This window comes from Channa argus, chromosome 4, assembly GCF_033026475.1.
Source record: "Channa argus isolate prfri chromosome 4, Channa argus male v1.0, whole genome shotgun sequence".
NCBI lineage: Eukaryota > Metazoa > Chordata > Actinopteri > Anabantiformes > Channidae > Channa > Channa argus.
The window spans coordinates 24,527,067-24,543,352 of NC_090200.1; the positions used below are offsets into that span (position 1 = coordinate 24,527,067).

General features: G+C 38.7%; 1 protein-coding gene across 1 annotated transcript; it reads left to right on the forward strand.

The window, feature by feature from the left end:
* The first annotated feature begins 971 nt into the window (after positions 1-971).
* Positions 972-13,336, forward strand: LOC137126293 (myosin heavy chain, fast skeletal muscle-like). The gene is made up of 41 exons (XM_067502914.1): positions 972-1,000; positions 1,167-1,199; positions 1,940-2,161; positions 2,233-2,376; positions 2,469-2,625; positions 2,725-2,752; positions 2,833-2,944; positions 3,031-3,123; positions 3,211-3,274; positions 3,386-3,484; positions 3,576-3,679; positions 3,789-3,927; positions 4,050-4,168; positions 4,368-4,517; positions 4,609-4,779; positions 4,873-5,176; positions 5,276-5,346; positions 5,439-5,526; positions 5,619-5,736; positions 5,823-5,946; positions 6,120-6,260; positions 6,344-6,595; positions 6,686-6,928; positions 7,014-7,190; positions 7,272-7,417; positions 7,516-7,606; positions 7,700-8,089; positions 8,200-8,326; positions 8,419-8,537; positions 8,629-8,825; positions 10,484-10,667; positions 10,778-10,943; positions 11,067-11,191; positions 11,286-11,594; positions 11,697-11,900; positions 11,988-12,113; positions 12,195-12,365; positions 12,472-12,576; positions 12,677-12,772; positions 12,883-13,014; positions 13,241-13,336. The coding sequence occupies exons 3-41, from the start codon at positions 1,955-1,957 to the stop codon at positions 13,259-13,261; spliced, it is 5,814 nt and encodes a 1,937-aa protein (XP_067359015.1). The 5' UTR covers positions 972-1,000; positions 1,167-1,199; positions 1,940-1,954; the 3' UTR covers positions 13,262-13,336.
* Positions 13,337-16,286: the final 2,950 nt, after the last annotated feature.

The window sequence follows — 16,286 nt, forward strand, 5'->3', positions numbered from 1 at the left end:
AACAGTAACTCTACCTGTTTCTATAAATGGTATGGGGACAAGACTTTTTAAGACGCCTGTGTGTTGATGCAAATGAAAAATTCAAAATTCTAATCAAAATTTATCTCAATTATAATGTGATAAAGCACTGAATAATATGGAATCAGTGATTAACTGCACTCATGCACAAATGAAACCATAAGAAGAAAAGCTGAAAATACATTTGCATTTGTGAGTGAAAGCTGAGGGAATTTGAGCATACAGCATGCCTTGAATAAAATTCAAGCATATCAGACAGATAAAAAAGCAGCTAAAATGCACTCTATGTTGACAGAACGTTAGTCATAGTCAAGACATCCACCGGGATCATGAGAAGAAGAATAAACGATCATATATAAATACTGTACTTTTATATATAATATAACTGCTCACCTATTCACTTGATATGGTTTCTTTTATGCTGACATGGCACTCTGATTTTCATGAGGTGCAAAAAATAATCTGTTGTGCAAAAGGACTCTCTTTCTCCCCGTCTGTCTATCTGTCTCTCTATTTATATAATTTTTCTTTATATATATATATATATATATATATATATATATATATATATATATATATATATATATATATATATATATATATATATATATATATATATATATATATAAAAATTATTCAGTTTTACTTTTTGAATTTTAAAGAGCTATTTCAACATAAATGTTACATGTTAATGTTGTTCACAATTCCACCTTTGCAATCGCAGTCATAGTAACATTATATATATATGTGTGTGTGTGTGTGTATATATATATATATATATATATTATGATAGCCAAACCTAAACATAAGGCATACTGTATATGTAGCACTCCTTTTCAGTCCACATTGGCTCTAACTGTTATCCACACCATAGTTGGCATGTGTCCCACATATAACTTTGCTGCATAAGCAATCTTCATCCAATATAAGCACTCAAAGTCAACAGTGTGTGCTAGCAGACCCCTGAAGACCTCTTCTTGTGGTAGGCATGTTGTCATGTTGTCTATACCTTATGGCCAATCAATGCATTTACTATTGAGAAATTAATTTCAAATGCTAAATCATTAGAAACATTTGTTACACAAGTTTTAGCATTCTTGCAAGTTTTCTCACTAACGATAAATATTGTGTAAAAATTGTTTTTACAGAATTCAACAGCATTGTCAAAGAGAGAGGGTCAGGTAAGAACTTTAAACAATCTTTAATTCGTAAAACATTCAATTGCTAAGTTTATGGCTAAAAATGTCTAAAGACATTGTCAAGTTATTGGTTCAAAGGCTCAGAGAAAAAAATTTGGCCACAGAATTTAATTGTCTTGGACTGACTTCAAGTGTCATCTATGACTCAGAATTAAATCTTATGCCTCAGGTGGGGCTCATCACCAAATAAGATTTTTATCACCTCAAAATATTGCTAAAGTATTCTCATTTCTCTAAGCGACACAGAAAGACTAATGCACGCTTTTATATTCAGCAGACTGGATAACTGAGGACCTCAGAAGAACAGAAAGTGTTTTTAAACTTAAAACCCACTTTTTCAGCTTGACTTTTGATAAAATATTTATTGTACGATATTAATTGATTGCATTTCTTTATAATAATATCCCATATCTGTATACATATTTTACTTTTATTCAATACTATTTTTCTTCTCTATTATTTGTTTATATCATTTTCATTCTTTATAAAATGTTTTTTGATTCCTGTGCATTAGTCTTGTTGTACAGTATATAAAGTAAAAAAATAACATTATATAAAGATTATATATGATTTTTGAAATCACGCAATGAGAGATATAAAGAGGACAAGTACATTTATATAGCTAAACTCTGTTGTGCAGATTTTTGCATGTCCATGGAAGTTATGTGAACTAAGGACAGTAATTTTTACACCGACAATTATTATTTATTAATACTTCACAGAAGTAAGCTACCACCATGAGTACGGACGCAGAGATGGCCGTTTACGGCAAGGCTGCGGTTTACCTCCGTAAGCCAGAGAAGGAGAGAATCGAGGCTCAAAATAAACCTTTTGATGCCAAGACTGCCTGCTATGTGGCCGATGTCAAAGAGCTGTACTTGAAGGCAACAATCGTCAAGAAAGATGGTGGCAAAGTCACAGTCAAGCTCCTGGAGAATAATGAGGTTTGTATTATAAAAACAAATTCACCAGAGATTTAAACATTATCAGTTCTCATTATGAATAATGTCTGCAGGAGAGAACAGTTAAGGAAGATGATGTCTCTCCAATGAACCCTCCCAAGTTCGACAAAATTGAGGACATGGCCATGATGACCCATCTCAATGAAGCGTCTGTCCTGTATAACCTCAAAGAGCGTTATGCAGCATGGATGATCTATGTAAGATAACATCCACAAAGAGCTAAATGAAATATTAATATATGAACATGAAAACACGAATTGAACTGTTTCAACTCTACGATCAATTACAGACCTACTCTGGATTGTTCTGTGCCACTGTGAACCCCTACAAGTGGCTCCCAGTGTACGACTCTGAAGTCGTAGCTGCCTACAGAGGCAAAAAGAGAATGGAGGCTCCACCCCACATCTTCTCTGTCTCTGACAATGCTTATCAGTTTATGCTTACTGGTAGGTCCATACTGTACCTCAACAATGTAAAATTTGCTAGTGTATGAGGTTTCTGTTGGACACTTATATTGCTCATTTGTTTGTTTTCAATTGTAACAGATAGGGAGAACCAGTCTGTCCTGATCACGTAAGTTTGACATTTATTTACTTTTAAGATAATCACATATCTTGATCAAATACTCATAAGTCTGAGTATTCTACACCCAGTGGAGAATCTGGTGCTGGAAAGACTGTGAACACCAAGCGTGTCATCCAATACTTTGCAACAATCTCAGTTGGGGGTGAAAAGAAGAAGGAGGCAACATCTGGCAAAATGCAGGTAAAATGCCATGGCACAATTTCATAAAGTATCAAAAATTGTTTCAGGTTTACAGTCCTGATATCATTGCTAACACTGGATTATAGGGGTCACTGGAGGATCAGATTATTGCAGCCAATCCTCTGCTGGAGGCCTATGGTAATGCTAAAACTGTGAGGAATGACAACTCTTCACGTTTTGTAAGTATGAACTGTTTCTTCAATAGAGAATTCCTGTCATACATTGCCTATAAGAAAAGGCATTAACAATTTCTTTGCTGCAAACAGGGTAAATTCATCAGAATTCATTTCGGCACAACAGGCAAACTCGCTAGTGCTGATATTGAGACATGTAAGTAACAATTCTCACAATAAATATGATGCATGAAATTCAGAGAAATCATAAAAAGCATTTAATGAAATTGAGAACTGGCCTGGTTATGACCAATAAAAACATTTGTAGACCTGCTGGAGAAGTCAAGAGTGACATTCCAGCTTCCTGATGAAAGAGGCTACCACATCTTCTACCAGATGATGACAAACCACAAACCTGAGCTGGTTGGTAAGTAACCCTGAGTAGTAGCACCATAGAATGCCTACTTTTTTGATTTCAATATGTTTTTATTAAACTTTTCATCTTTTGCAATCCCCAGAAATGTCACTCATCACAACCAACCCCTACGACTTCCCTATGATCAGCCAGGGTCAGATCACTGTGGCCAGTATTGATGACAAAGTTGAGCTGGAGGCCACTGATGTGAGGGGTGTTTATATTTTAAAGACTATAATGTATTTTGTCCATTTGGGTAAATTTCAAAACTGACTGTTAACTGCAATTTGCAAAGTTACAATGTATTTGAATTTAGAACGCCATTGATATCCTGGGCTTCAGTAATGAAGAGAAAATGAGCATCTACAAACTAACTGGTGCTGTGATCCACCACGGTAACATGAAGTTCAAGCAAAAGCAGCGTGAGGAGCAGGCTGAGCCCGATGGCACAGAGGGTGACTATGTCTTATAGCTTGTAAAAATCTTTGCAGTAAGAACAACTGAATTTCTTGTGCATCATGTGAGGGTTAACACTCATTATCATGTGTGTAATAGTTAATCACTTCACTCTTTTCAGTTGCTGACAAGGTTGCTTACTTGTTGGGTCTGAACTCTGCTGACATGCTCAAGGCTCTGTGCTATCCCAGAGTGAAGGTCGGAAATGAGTATGTCACCAAGGGACAGACTGTACCTCAGGTAAACATGAATCATCAATATGCTCTAACCTATTAAATAAAAACAGATATTACCTATCTTTTGTAATAGATAATTATTATAATAGATAAGTTTTAAATTTGGATCAGCAGCTTTGTATGTCATTTCGATAAGTTTAACATAGCAGTAAACCAGCAAAAAAGATGAAGCACATTACCCGAATCGTTCTCTTCTTCTTCAGGTGTCGAACTCAGTCCAAGCCCTGGCCAAGTCTATCTATGAGAGGATGTTTTTGTGGATGGTCATCCGTATTAATCAGATGCTGGACACTAAGCAGCAAAGGAATTTCTTCATTGGTGTCCTGGATATTGCTGGTTTTGAAATCTTTGACGTGAGCTCTATTCCCTGTATCCAATACGGTTATTAACAGAATCCTTTTAGTTATTATGAAAGATTATGCTCATTATTTGTCTCCCTCACAGTACAACAGCATGGAGCAGCTGTGCATCAACTTCACCAATGAGAAACTGCAACAGTTTTTCAACCATCACATGTTTGTCCTGGAGCAAGAGGAGTACAAGAAGGAGGGTATTGTCTGGGAGTTCATTGACTTTGGCATGGACCTGGCTGCCTGCATTGAGCTGATTGAAAAGGTATTCATAGATTTGGCAATTTTACTGTATGTCATTGTTCTTACTCTGCAAAAACAAGGCACTTCATGACATATCTCGTTCACATTCATCAAGCCCATGGGCATCTTCTCCATCCTTGAAGAGGAGTGCATGTTCCCCAAAGCCACTGACACATCCTTCAAGAACAAGCTGTATGACCAGCATCTTGGCAAATCCAGAGCATTTGAGAAGCCAAAGCCTGCCAAGGGCAAGGCTGAGGCTCACTTCTCCCTTGTGCACTACGCTGGTACTGTTGACTACAATATCAGTGGCTGGCTGGACAAGAACAAGGATCCGTTGAATGAGTCTGTCGTGCAGCTTTACCAGAAGTCTTCAGTTAAACTGCTGTCTAATCTTTACCCTCCTGCTGCTGCTGAGGGTATAGTAACTACTCCAAACTAAGACATATTGTGTAATTGTCCAATTCATTTTGAACCAAATTTTACAGTTGTGTATTTGTCCTTAAAATCATTGGCAGAATCTGGTGGTGGTAAGAAGGGAGGCAAGAAGAAGGGTGGTTCTATGCAGACTGTGTCTTCCCAATTCAGGGTAAGTTTTAACATAATATTGCAAACACCCAATATTTCAAATGCAGAAATGTGTTACAGTTCATGACACCATTTACAATCTTTTATTTACAGGAGAATTTGGGCAAGCTGATGACCAACTTGAGGAGCACCCATCCTCACTTTGTGCGCTGCCTGATTCCCAATGAGTCTAAGACCCCAGGTACATGATTTGGTTTTATTATGTTTATTTTATGCTGATTTACAAAGCAGAATAACTATTTGCAAAGAATGAATACATCAATTTTATTACAGGGCTTATGGAGAACTTCCTGGTCATTCACCAGCTCAGATGTAATGGTGTTCTGGAGGGTATTAGAATCTGCAGGAAAGGTTTTCCCAGCAGAATCCTCTATGGTGATTTCAAACAGAGGTATCAATCAATTCATTTTGAATGCTTTCTCTCATTTCACAAATTATATATCAAATAGTCACTCTAACTGTCAACTCTTATTAAAGGTACAAGGTACTTAATGCCAGTGTGATCCCTGAAGGCCAGTTCATTGACAACAAGAAGGCTGCAGAAAAGCTGCTTGGGTCAATTGATATTGATCATGACCAGTATAGATTTGGACACACTAAAGTAAGCACTAAATGTACTGTATTTTCTTTTTTGTCAACTCTGTTTTCTTATTTCTTCATCTTTTTACATCATTGTGGTATATTAAAAGGGCTTTAAATATTTACTCTCTAAGTTCTGCCTGATGTCCTTGCTTAACTTTATGCTGTAATACTTTCAATTTTGTGTTTGTTCAGGTGTTTTTCAAGGCTGGTCTGCTGGGTACCCTTGAAGAGATGAGAGATGAAAAGCTGGCATCTCTGGTCACCATGACTCAGGCTCTCTGTCGTGGTTTTGTCATGAGAAAAGAGTTTGTGAAGATGATGGAGAGAAGGCAAGTTATAAAAATAAAATTCTCAATATATAGCAAAGGATAAATTACCAAGAACAATTTCTGTAACAAAATCTTGTCAACAGGGAGGCCATTTATACCATCCAGTACAACATCCGCTCATTCATGAATGTGAAACACTGGCCATGGATGAAGGTGTACTACAAGGTCAAACCACTGTTGAAGAGTGCTGAAACAGAGAAAGAGCTTGCCAACATGAAGGAGAACTATGAGAAGATGACTCAAGACTTGGCCGCTGCCCTGGCCAAGAAAAAGGAATTGGAGGAAAAGATGGTGGCCCTTCTGCAGGAGAAGAATGATCTGCAGCTCCAAGTGGCATCTGTATGTACACACTAAAAGACAGATGTGCTTTTAATGTTTGCTTGAAAAAAATGCTGATGTGCTAAAGCCTTTTTTCACGTAATTGAATAGGAAACAGAGAATCTAGCAGATGCTGAAGAGAGATGTGAGGGGCTTATTAAGAGCAAGATTCAGATGGAGGCCAAACTCAAAGAAACAACTGAGAGACTGGAGGATGAAGAGGAAATCAATGCTGAGCTTACTGCGAAGAAGAGAAAGCTGGAGGATGAATGCTCCGAGCTCAAGAAGGATATAGATGATTTGGAGCTTACCTTGGCCAAAGTGGAAAAGGAAAAACATGCCACTGAGAACAAGGTTAGTAAATTTTAATATACTCATAAAAACATAATGTAATATCTGGAATATTATTTGTTTTCTAACATTATTCTTGCAAATCTAGGTGAAGAACCTGACAGAGGAGATGGCTTCTCAGGATGAGTCCATTGCTAAGCTGACAAAGGAGAAGAAAGCTCTCCAGGAGGCTCATCAGCAGACCCTTGATGACCTGCAGGCTGAGGAAGACAAAGTCAACACTCTGACCAAGGCCAAGACCAAGCTCGAGCAGCAAGTTGATGATGTAAGTTAACAAAGTTACTTGAATTTAGCAATACTACATAGCTGTTAAACATGATCATTACAAACTCATATCAATGTGCAGCTTGAGGGTTCTCTGGAGCAAGAGAAGAAGTTGCGCATGGACCTTGAAAGAGCCAAGAGGAAGCTGGAGGGAGACCTGAAACTGGCCCAGGAATCCATTATGGATCTTGAGAATGACAAACAACAATCTGAGGAGAAAATTAAAAAGTAAAAAACATGTTTATTCTCTATGTAAAGACAACAATCATGTTTCCAGACATGATCAACACCATGCAATAAATATTTCTTTTGAATTACCCCAACAGGAAGGACTTTGAAGTTAGTCAACTCCTTAGCAAGATTGAGGATGAGCAGTCATTGGGTGCTCAGCTGCAGAAGAAGATCAAGGAGCTTCAGGTGACTGACACAATGAGTTACATTATATACATTTTCTGTATTGTACTTTGCTATTTAAAGTTCACTTATAGACCACATACCTATCTTAAATAGGCTCGTATTGAGGAACTAGAGGAGGAGATTGAGGCTGAGCGTGCTGCCCGTGCCAAGGTTGAGAAGCAAAGGGCTGATCTCTCCAGGGAACTTGAGGAGATCAGTGAAAGGCTGGAGGAGGCCGGTGGTGCAACTGCTGCTCAGATTGAGATGAACAAGAAGCGTGAGGCTGAGTTCCAGAAGCTTCGTCGTGACCTTGAGGAGTCCACACTCCAGCACGAAGCCACCGCTGCTGCTCTTCGTAAGAAGCAGGCTGACAGCGTCGCTGAGTTGGGAGAGCAGATTGACAACCTTCAGCGTGTCAAGCAGAAACTTGAGAAAGAAAAGAGTGAATACAAAATGGAGATTGATGACCTCTCCAGCAACATGGAAGCTGTTGCTAAAGCAAAGGTACACGATAATACTCAACAGAATATTGATTAACATTAGTTTAATATATAAAGTAGTTACTATTATTAAAATAATCTAATCACCAATTTGATCTTTCTTTTCCACATTAGGGAAATCTTGAAAAGATGTGCCGTACTCTTGAGGACCAACTTAGTGAACTGAAGACCAAGAATGATGAAAACATTCGTCAAATAAACGACTTGTCTACACACAAAGCCCGTCTCCTTACAGAAAATGGTATGTATCTGAAAGTGTTTAACAAAAGCAGTTTTCACAGCATAAATGAGAAGCTGATCAAAAACTAATGGTGCTGACAAATTTCATACAAGGTGAGTTCGGTCGTCAAATTGAAGAGAAAGAAGCACTTGTCTCCCAGCTGACCAGAGGCAAACAAGCCTTCACACAGCAGATTGAGGAGCTGAAGAGACAAATTGAAGAGGAGGTTAAGGTAAGAAACTGCAAAGTATACAGTGAATGTATCGCAATTGGATGTCGCTGATTTAGAACTGTTGCACACTCATTCATGTTTTTTACACCAGGCCAAGAATGCACTTGCCCATGCAGTGCAATCTGCCCGCCATGACTGTGATCTGCTGAGGGAGCAGTTTGAGGAAGAGCAGGAAGCTAAGGCTGAGCTGCAGCGTGGAATGTCCAAGGCCAACAGCGAGGTGGCTCAGTGGAGAACTAAGTATGAAACTGATGCTATCCAGCGCACCGAGGAGCTTGAGGAAGCAAAGTGAGTGACATGATAAGCATGTTAGTGTAATCCGACTGATGACTGAATTGCATAGATTGTAGCAAAATTAATCAATTATCAAAAAATGTAAAAAAGTATTTTATTTTATTTTTTTCTAGGAAATTGAGATGTTTTGTAACTAAAGGCAGATTTTAAATTACTGCTTTCAGAAACTCCAATGAAAACTATCACTAATATATAAATGATTAGTCTACAGTAAATTGTCAGGCAACACTCTGTGGGAGATGGCCATAACATTACACCAGTAGCTACCATTCAAAGAATTTATACTGTTGAGCAAAGTATTATATAATACACAAAACTGAAGTCATAGTATTTGGGCCCAAAAGTCTCAGAAATATGATGTCCAACCATATTATTACTCTAGATGGCATAAGTCTGGCCTCCAGTACTACTGCACGGAACCTTGGAGTTATTTTTGATTAGGATTTGTCCTTTAATTCACATATAAAACAAATCTCTAGAACAGCCTTCTTCCACCTAGGAAACATCACCAAAATTAGGAGCATCCTGTCTCAAAGTGATGCCGAAAAACTGGTCCATGCATTTGTTACCTCTAGGTTGAAATACTGTAATTCCCTACTTTTAGGATGCCCCAGTAGCTCCCTAAAGAGCCTGTAATTAATCCAAAATGCTGCAGCAAGAGTTCTGACTGGAACTAGCAAGAGAGATCATATTTCACCTTCACTAGCTTCTCTCCATTGGCTTCCCATTAAATTTAGAATATAATTTAAAACCCTGCTTCTTACATATAAAGCTCTGAATGGTTAGGCTCCATCATATATAGAAGACCTCATAGCACCATATCATCCCAGTAGACCACTTCGTTCTCAGAATGCAGGCCTACTTGTGGTTCCCAGAATTTCCAAAGGAAGAATGCGAGGTAGAGCCTTTAGCTATCAAGCTCCTCTCTTGTGGAACCAGCTCCCAGTTCAGATTCGGGAAGCAGACACCCTCTCTACTTTTAAGTCTAGGCTTAAAACCTTCCTCTTTAATAAAGCATATAGTTAGTTATAGTTATGCTGCCATAGGCTTAGATCGCTGGGGGACCCACCCCCCGATGCACTGAGCTCCTTTCCTCCTCTTGACCATCTCTCCTCTCCTCTCACCCCGCAATTGTCACCACTGTATGTCATTAACTCTGTGTGTTCTCTCCCGTAGTTGTCTTTGTCCTTCTCTGTCCCCCTCTCTCTGTCCCTTTCTGCAGGTGTCCCCAGGCTTTGAAGCTGTGTGTCTTCCAGCGTGCAGCTACTGGTCCTACCAATCTGCCCGATGTTTTGTTGTTGCTTTTTGTTGCTCTGTTCTTTTCTCTCTCCCCTTTCCACTCACCCCAACCGGTCGAGGCAGATGGCCTCCACCCTGAGCCTGGTTCTGCTGGAGGTTTCTTCCGTTAAAGGGAGTTTTTCCTCTCCACTGTTGCCTATGGCTTGCTCCAGGGGGAATTGTTGGATTCTCTTTATACATCTTTATAATCTTGACTTTATTCTGTAAAGTGCCCTGAGATGACTTTGTTGTGAATTGGCGCTATATGAATAAAGTTGAATTGAATTTAATTGAATATCATAAATGAAGGAAATAATTTTGATTTCAGGCAATGTCACTGTTTTACTAAAACAATTTAAACCTTTCTCAAACAGGAAAAAGCTGGCCCAACGCCTTCAGGAGGCTGAGGAGCAGATTGAGGCTGTGAACTCCAAGTGTGCTTCCTTGGAGAAAACCAAACAGAGGCTCCAGAATGAGGTGGAGGATCTCATGATTGATGTGGAGAGGGCTAATGGCCTGGCTGCTAACCTGGACAAGAAGCAGAGAAACTTTGACAAGGTAGTAATGTTCAAAGGCTTTGGCCAAATCAGAATAATAATAAACGAAACTACAATTTTTTCCCTTTATCTTGCTGCAGAATTAACCGAAGTGTAATGCGTTATTGTCAGGTCTTGGCAGAGTGGAAACAAAAGTATGAGGAGGGTCAGGCAGAACTTGAGGGAACTCAGAAAGAGGCTCGTTCTCTCAGCACTGAGCTGTTTAAGATGAAGAATTCTTATGAGGAAGCTCTGGATCAGCTGGAGACCATGAAGCGTGAAAATAAAAACCTGCAACGTGAGTTCCTACCAAATTAGAAAAAATGTTCACTGTAGGTGCTATTTGTTGCAATGGAGTATTTAGAATTGACATATTAAGACCTGTCAATATTAAACACATTATCTGCATCATCATCTGCAGAGGAGATCTCAGATCTGACTGAACAGATTGGCGAGACTGGCAAGAGCATCCATGAACTGGAGAAGGCCAAGAAGCAGGTGGAGACAGAGAAGTCTGAGATCCAGACAGCTCTTGAAGAGGCTGAGGTACATTTTTTTGTGAAAAGAGTAGATACTTTCAAGTTTTATAAAATTGACAGAACACAGAAGAAAGTCATATTTTCTTCTTCATTATCCCCAGGGAACTCTGGAACACGAAGAGTCTAAGATCCTGCGTGTCCAGTTGGAGCTCAACCAGATTAAGGGTGAAGTGGACAGGAAGCTGGCAGAGAAAGATGAGGAGATAGAACAGATCAAGAGGAACAGCCAGAGGGTGACTGACTCCATGCAGAGCACACTTGATGCTGAGGTCAGGAGCAGGAATGATGCTCTGAGGATCAAGAAGAAGATGGAGGGAGACCTGAATGAGATGGAGATTCAGCTGAGCCATGCCAATCGTCAGGCTACAGAGTCCCAGAAACAGCTGAGGAATGTGCAGGCACAGCTGAAGGTACTGAAATAAATACAGCAGATAAACACACTGTGGTGAACACATTTAAATTCAGATATTTATCAAACTTTTTATTATCGGATTTTTATTGCTTTTCATTAGGATGCTCAAATGCATCTTGATGATGCTGTTAGAGCCCAGGAAGACCTCAAGGAACAAGCTGCAATGGTGGAGCGTAGGAACGGTCTCATGCTGGCTGAAATTGAGGAACTTAGAGCTGCTCTGGAACAGACAGAGAGAGGCCGCAAAATCGCTGAACAGGAGCTGGTGGATGCAAGTGAGCGTGTTGGACTTCTGCACTCTCAGGTAAAACAAGTATTAAAAAATTACTCAATAATTTCACAAACTACTCTGTCAGGCAGATAATGATTAAAATGATCTTTCATCACGTAGAACACAAGTCTTCTGAACACTAAGAAGAAGATTGAAACAGACCTGGTTCAGATCCAGAGTGAAGTGGATGACACTGTTCAAGAAGCAAGAAATGCAGAGGAGAAGGCCAAGAAGGCCATCACTGATGTAGGTGTTAATCTATTTATTCAAATTCTCCAACTAAAAGGTTTTTTACAACATTTTTGAACAAAATGTGAAATTGTCTAGGCGGCTATGATGGCTGAGGAGCTGAAGAAGGAGCAGGACACAAGTGCTCACCTGGAGAGGATGAAGAAGAACCTGGAGGTTGCTGTTAAGGACCTGCAGCACCGCCTGGATGAGGCTGAGAATCTAGCCATGAAGGGTGGCAAGAAGCAGCTCCAGAAACTGGAGTCTAGGGTAAGATAATTATTTTGAAATATTTTGCATTTTTGATCAAAATCATACAAGAAATTGATAATTAAGAATTATCAATATATTTCTTGAATGTACTTGATTTATGCAGGTGCGTGAATTGGAGGGAGAAGTTGAGTCTGAGCAGAGACGTGGAGCAGATGCTGTTAAGGGTGTGCGTAAATATGAGAGGAGGGTGAAGGAGCTCACCTATCAGGTGCAGTTATATTGATATTTAACACTTATAGTGTAAAAAATATAATACTGAACTTACCATTTATACATTCACACATGCAAATTTGTATTTTCAATTACAGACTGAAGAGGATAAGAAAAACATCAGCAGGCTGCAGGATCTGGTTGACAAGTTGCAGCTTAAGGTGAAGGCCTACAAGAGGCAGTCTGAGGAAGCGGTAAGGACATTTCCTTTTTTTGATATTTAAAAATGAATCACTTATAAAGTACACTATAACTGCTGCTATAACTTTTTTGAACATTTAAACATTTTCCACTTGTATTTCAGGAGGAGCAGGCCAATGTCCATCTGTCCAAGTGCAGGAAGCTCCAGCATGAGCTGGAGGAGGCTGAGGAGCGTGCTGACATTGCAGAGTCCCAGGTCAACAAGCTGAGAGCCAAGAGCCGGGATACTGGCAAGGTAAAAAAAAACTGTAGTTTCATAGCTTAAACTAACAATGAACATAATCTACTATTTAGCGAATGTTGTGCAATATAGCAGATGTTGGACTTAAAAGGCATGAATGAAGAAAACTGGTTATGTTGCCTCAAACCTCAGAATACTGATAAAAAAAAACCTTTTACACCCATGCTATGTATAATGTGTGCCTGCATTAATAAATATGTTTTCTAACCTTATCTTACAGGGAAAAGAGGCAGCTGAGTAAAACACTCCCGCAAATGGTTTGATTCTCATCATATGATGTGAAATATATGACAATAAAATTGTCTTTGATCTTGAAGTGCAGTCTGTGTTATTTTGATTTAATTTTAGTTTTGTGTTCCCTGTAAGAGGACAATACGCCCTCTCTGAGATCTATATCACAGTTTGATTCCAGAAGCTAGGAGTGGTTGGTGGACAGATTAGGAAATCTGTCAGATTTCTCATAGAGAATGCTAATTTCTCTGCCGTGTATACACATACGGTTTCTGAGGTTGTAGACGAGAATAAGCAGCTGAGTGAAAGGCTGAATGAGGGAGAGATCATTAACAGAGCCATGCCTGCTCATTTTCAGAACAAAGTCAGCCAAAAGGCCAAAATAAAATTTAACTAACACAAATTGCCTCACAGAAGTCAAAATAAATCGCTTTCCATCACATATTGTTGTTATTTTTTTCAGACAGTTTGTGCTGTGCATCAGCTGTGTGTCTCCTCCTTCTCATCATCATTTCTTTCTTTCTTTCAAGACAATGATCAACTTCTACCATCCCTGGACATAACTCTCCTACTTGGCTTCATGCCTATAGCAAGTCTGTATTAACCCTTTAATTATACAGTTTTTACTTTATTGGGTACATTTTGGGTTTTTAAAATAGCCTAGCTACAAAGTTCTGCCACTAATACTTCCGTAGGAATTAGTCCTAAACCCCAGACATCAGTTAGCATTTTGCATTTCTGATTTACTCTTTCTGAAGTCTGTAGTTAACACAAGGATAATATATTTTTATGATTTATTCTGACAAAAGTCTTCAGTAAATACAATTTTTAGCTTTCAATTTAAAAAAGAGATCGCTAACAAGTGACTTATTGAGAACAGAGAGGTACATTGGAACACTGAATATCAATATCACCTTTATAGCCTCGAGAGGGAAGTGCCCTAAATCAAGTTACAAATTGGAAGTTTAGTGGTGGTGATGTTCAAGTCAGGTGACCGTGGTGTAATTCATTTATAACTTACCAATAGCTTTTTAATATGTTTAATATGTTGTCTATTATAAAAAAACAGGATTCACATACCTGCACATGACCACTTTTTATGACTAAATCAATGACTGAAATATTTTTTTTATGTTTAATTGAATTATTGTCATATACATATTAGATTAGCTATAGCCATAAAATATCATCATATGGCTGCTAAAAACATTAAATAAATTTTTTCAAACATATTATGGCTAAAACATTATTCCTGCTGTTGAAAAACCAAACAAAACAATCATTTCTATTTTGTCTTCATATCTGTTAGCTAGCCTAACATTAATGTTATGCTGTTCATTAGCTTAACGGTAATCTGCATTGTAAGGAACTTAGATGCTGACATAGTTGTTGCTCGATCAAAATTAAAAAATTCCAGCTGATTTTAACATCTTACCTTACAAAAATGCGTTGAAAATATGCAACTCATTGGCGCTGATCCCGTGAGTCGCCACAGCGGATCATTGTCCACATGTTGATTTGGCACAGTTTTTTTTACGCTGGATGCCCTTCCTGATGCAACCCTCACCAATTTCTACTGGGAGTGGACTGGCACCGCACAGCTGGGGAGGGGAATGGACTGTTAGGGGTTCAGTGTCCTGCCCAGAGACACTTTGACATATAGCCAGGATCGGGCATCAAACCACTGACCCTGTGGCCCTTGGACGACTGCCTTGCCAACTGAGCTACAGCCACCCCAAGCTGTTGGCTTCTATGACAAGTCGCAATTCTGGCGTTGTTAATAGAATGAAGACGTGATGAAAATGCCAGAACAGGCTACACTTTCAACTGTGTGACCTCTTGATAGCATTTACAGAAACCAATTACTTAACCATTCATATAGCTATTAGTGCAATATCAATTCATGATTAAAGCCTAAGCAACCTGGAATAACATGAAATGCAGTAAATAGTACATTTTTGACGATAACAGCTCTCAATGCATATGCTAAGTAGCTACTGTTAGCTAGCAAGCATAAGCCACAACGCCAGTTAAAATGAAAACTGTGGCTGACTGTAAGTAAGACTATAAGTTACATTACATATTTTTTTAGATCTTATTTTAGCTATGTAGTGTTCCAATGTATTATATTTTAAGTACATTTATAGTACTGCTCATTTGCTGTACTAAAGTGATGTTAAGGAAAACATACCAGATATCACATATTTGGCTTGCTTAAAATGCTAATATAAATAATTATATAATAGTTACATCTGGCTTTGTAGCGATATTTAATTAAATTGAATATAAATAATTTACTTAATGTTTGTTAATCACCCTACCACATTGATTTAACTGTGGGCTACCCTTTGCCAATTCCGCTCACCCATGTCTCTGTCATGATCCGACACCCACTGTTGCGCTTCCTCCCTTTGGACTTTTATTTTGTTGCCCCTTTTTCCCAACTTCCTGTTCCTGACCCTGTTCTTTAGCTTTACACTTTGTTACCCCTCATTGTTTGCACCTGTTCCCCTCTCTATTTAAGTCCAGCTTTCCCCACAGTTCCCTTCCAGATCATCATCATCTTAATCCCAGTGAGTGCTCTGAACACTCTTGGTTTACCTGATCGTAGCAATCCTGACCCCTGTATACTGGACTCTGTTTTCCTGCAGCTTTTGGTCTGAGGTTTGCCTTTTTTTGTTCTTTCAGTGTTTGGTCTAGTCTTTCATTGTCTCTGCTTGTTTGACCCTGGTTTTGTGTTTAAGTATGCTTTTGTTCCCTTCAGTCTGCCAGTGCTTTATGTTCAGTTTGTTCATGTCCGCTTCCCCTTAGTTTCTGTTAGTTCCTGTGCTTCCCTGACTCTTCTACTTAATTTATCCTTTCCTTCCAGTGTGTTTAGGTTCATGTTCTGTTTTACCTTATTTAGTTATTACTACATGTGTGTTCATTTTTGTTTAGAAGTTTGTTTTCTTACCCGATTCCTATTTTTGTTTGGTGTGTCTCTTTGTTAGTTTCCTAGTTTTTTTTTTTTTTTTTCTGTGTGTTCATTTAAGTTT

Bases quoted from the DNA above. Each gene is read 5' to 3' on its own strand.
- LOC137126293 (XM_067502914.1), top strand. From the start codon at position 1,955: ATGAGTACGGACGCAGAGATGGCCGTTTACGGCAAGGCTGCGGTTTAC. The intron at 5,177-5,275 runs GTATAGTAACTA...AATCATTGGCAG, and splicing joins CCCTCCTGCTGCTGCTGAGG to AATCTGGTGGTGGTAAGAAG. The intron at 12,114-12,194 runs GTAGGTGTTAAT...GAAATTGTCTAG, and splicing joins CCAAGAAGGCCATCACTGAT to GCGGCTATGATGGCTGAGGA.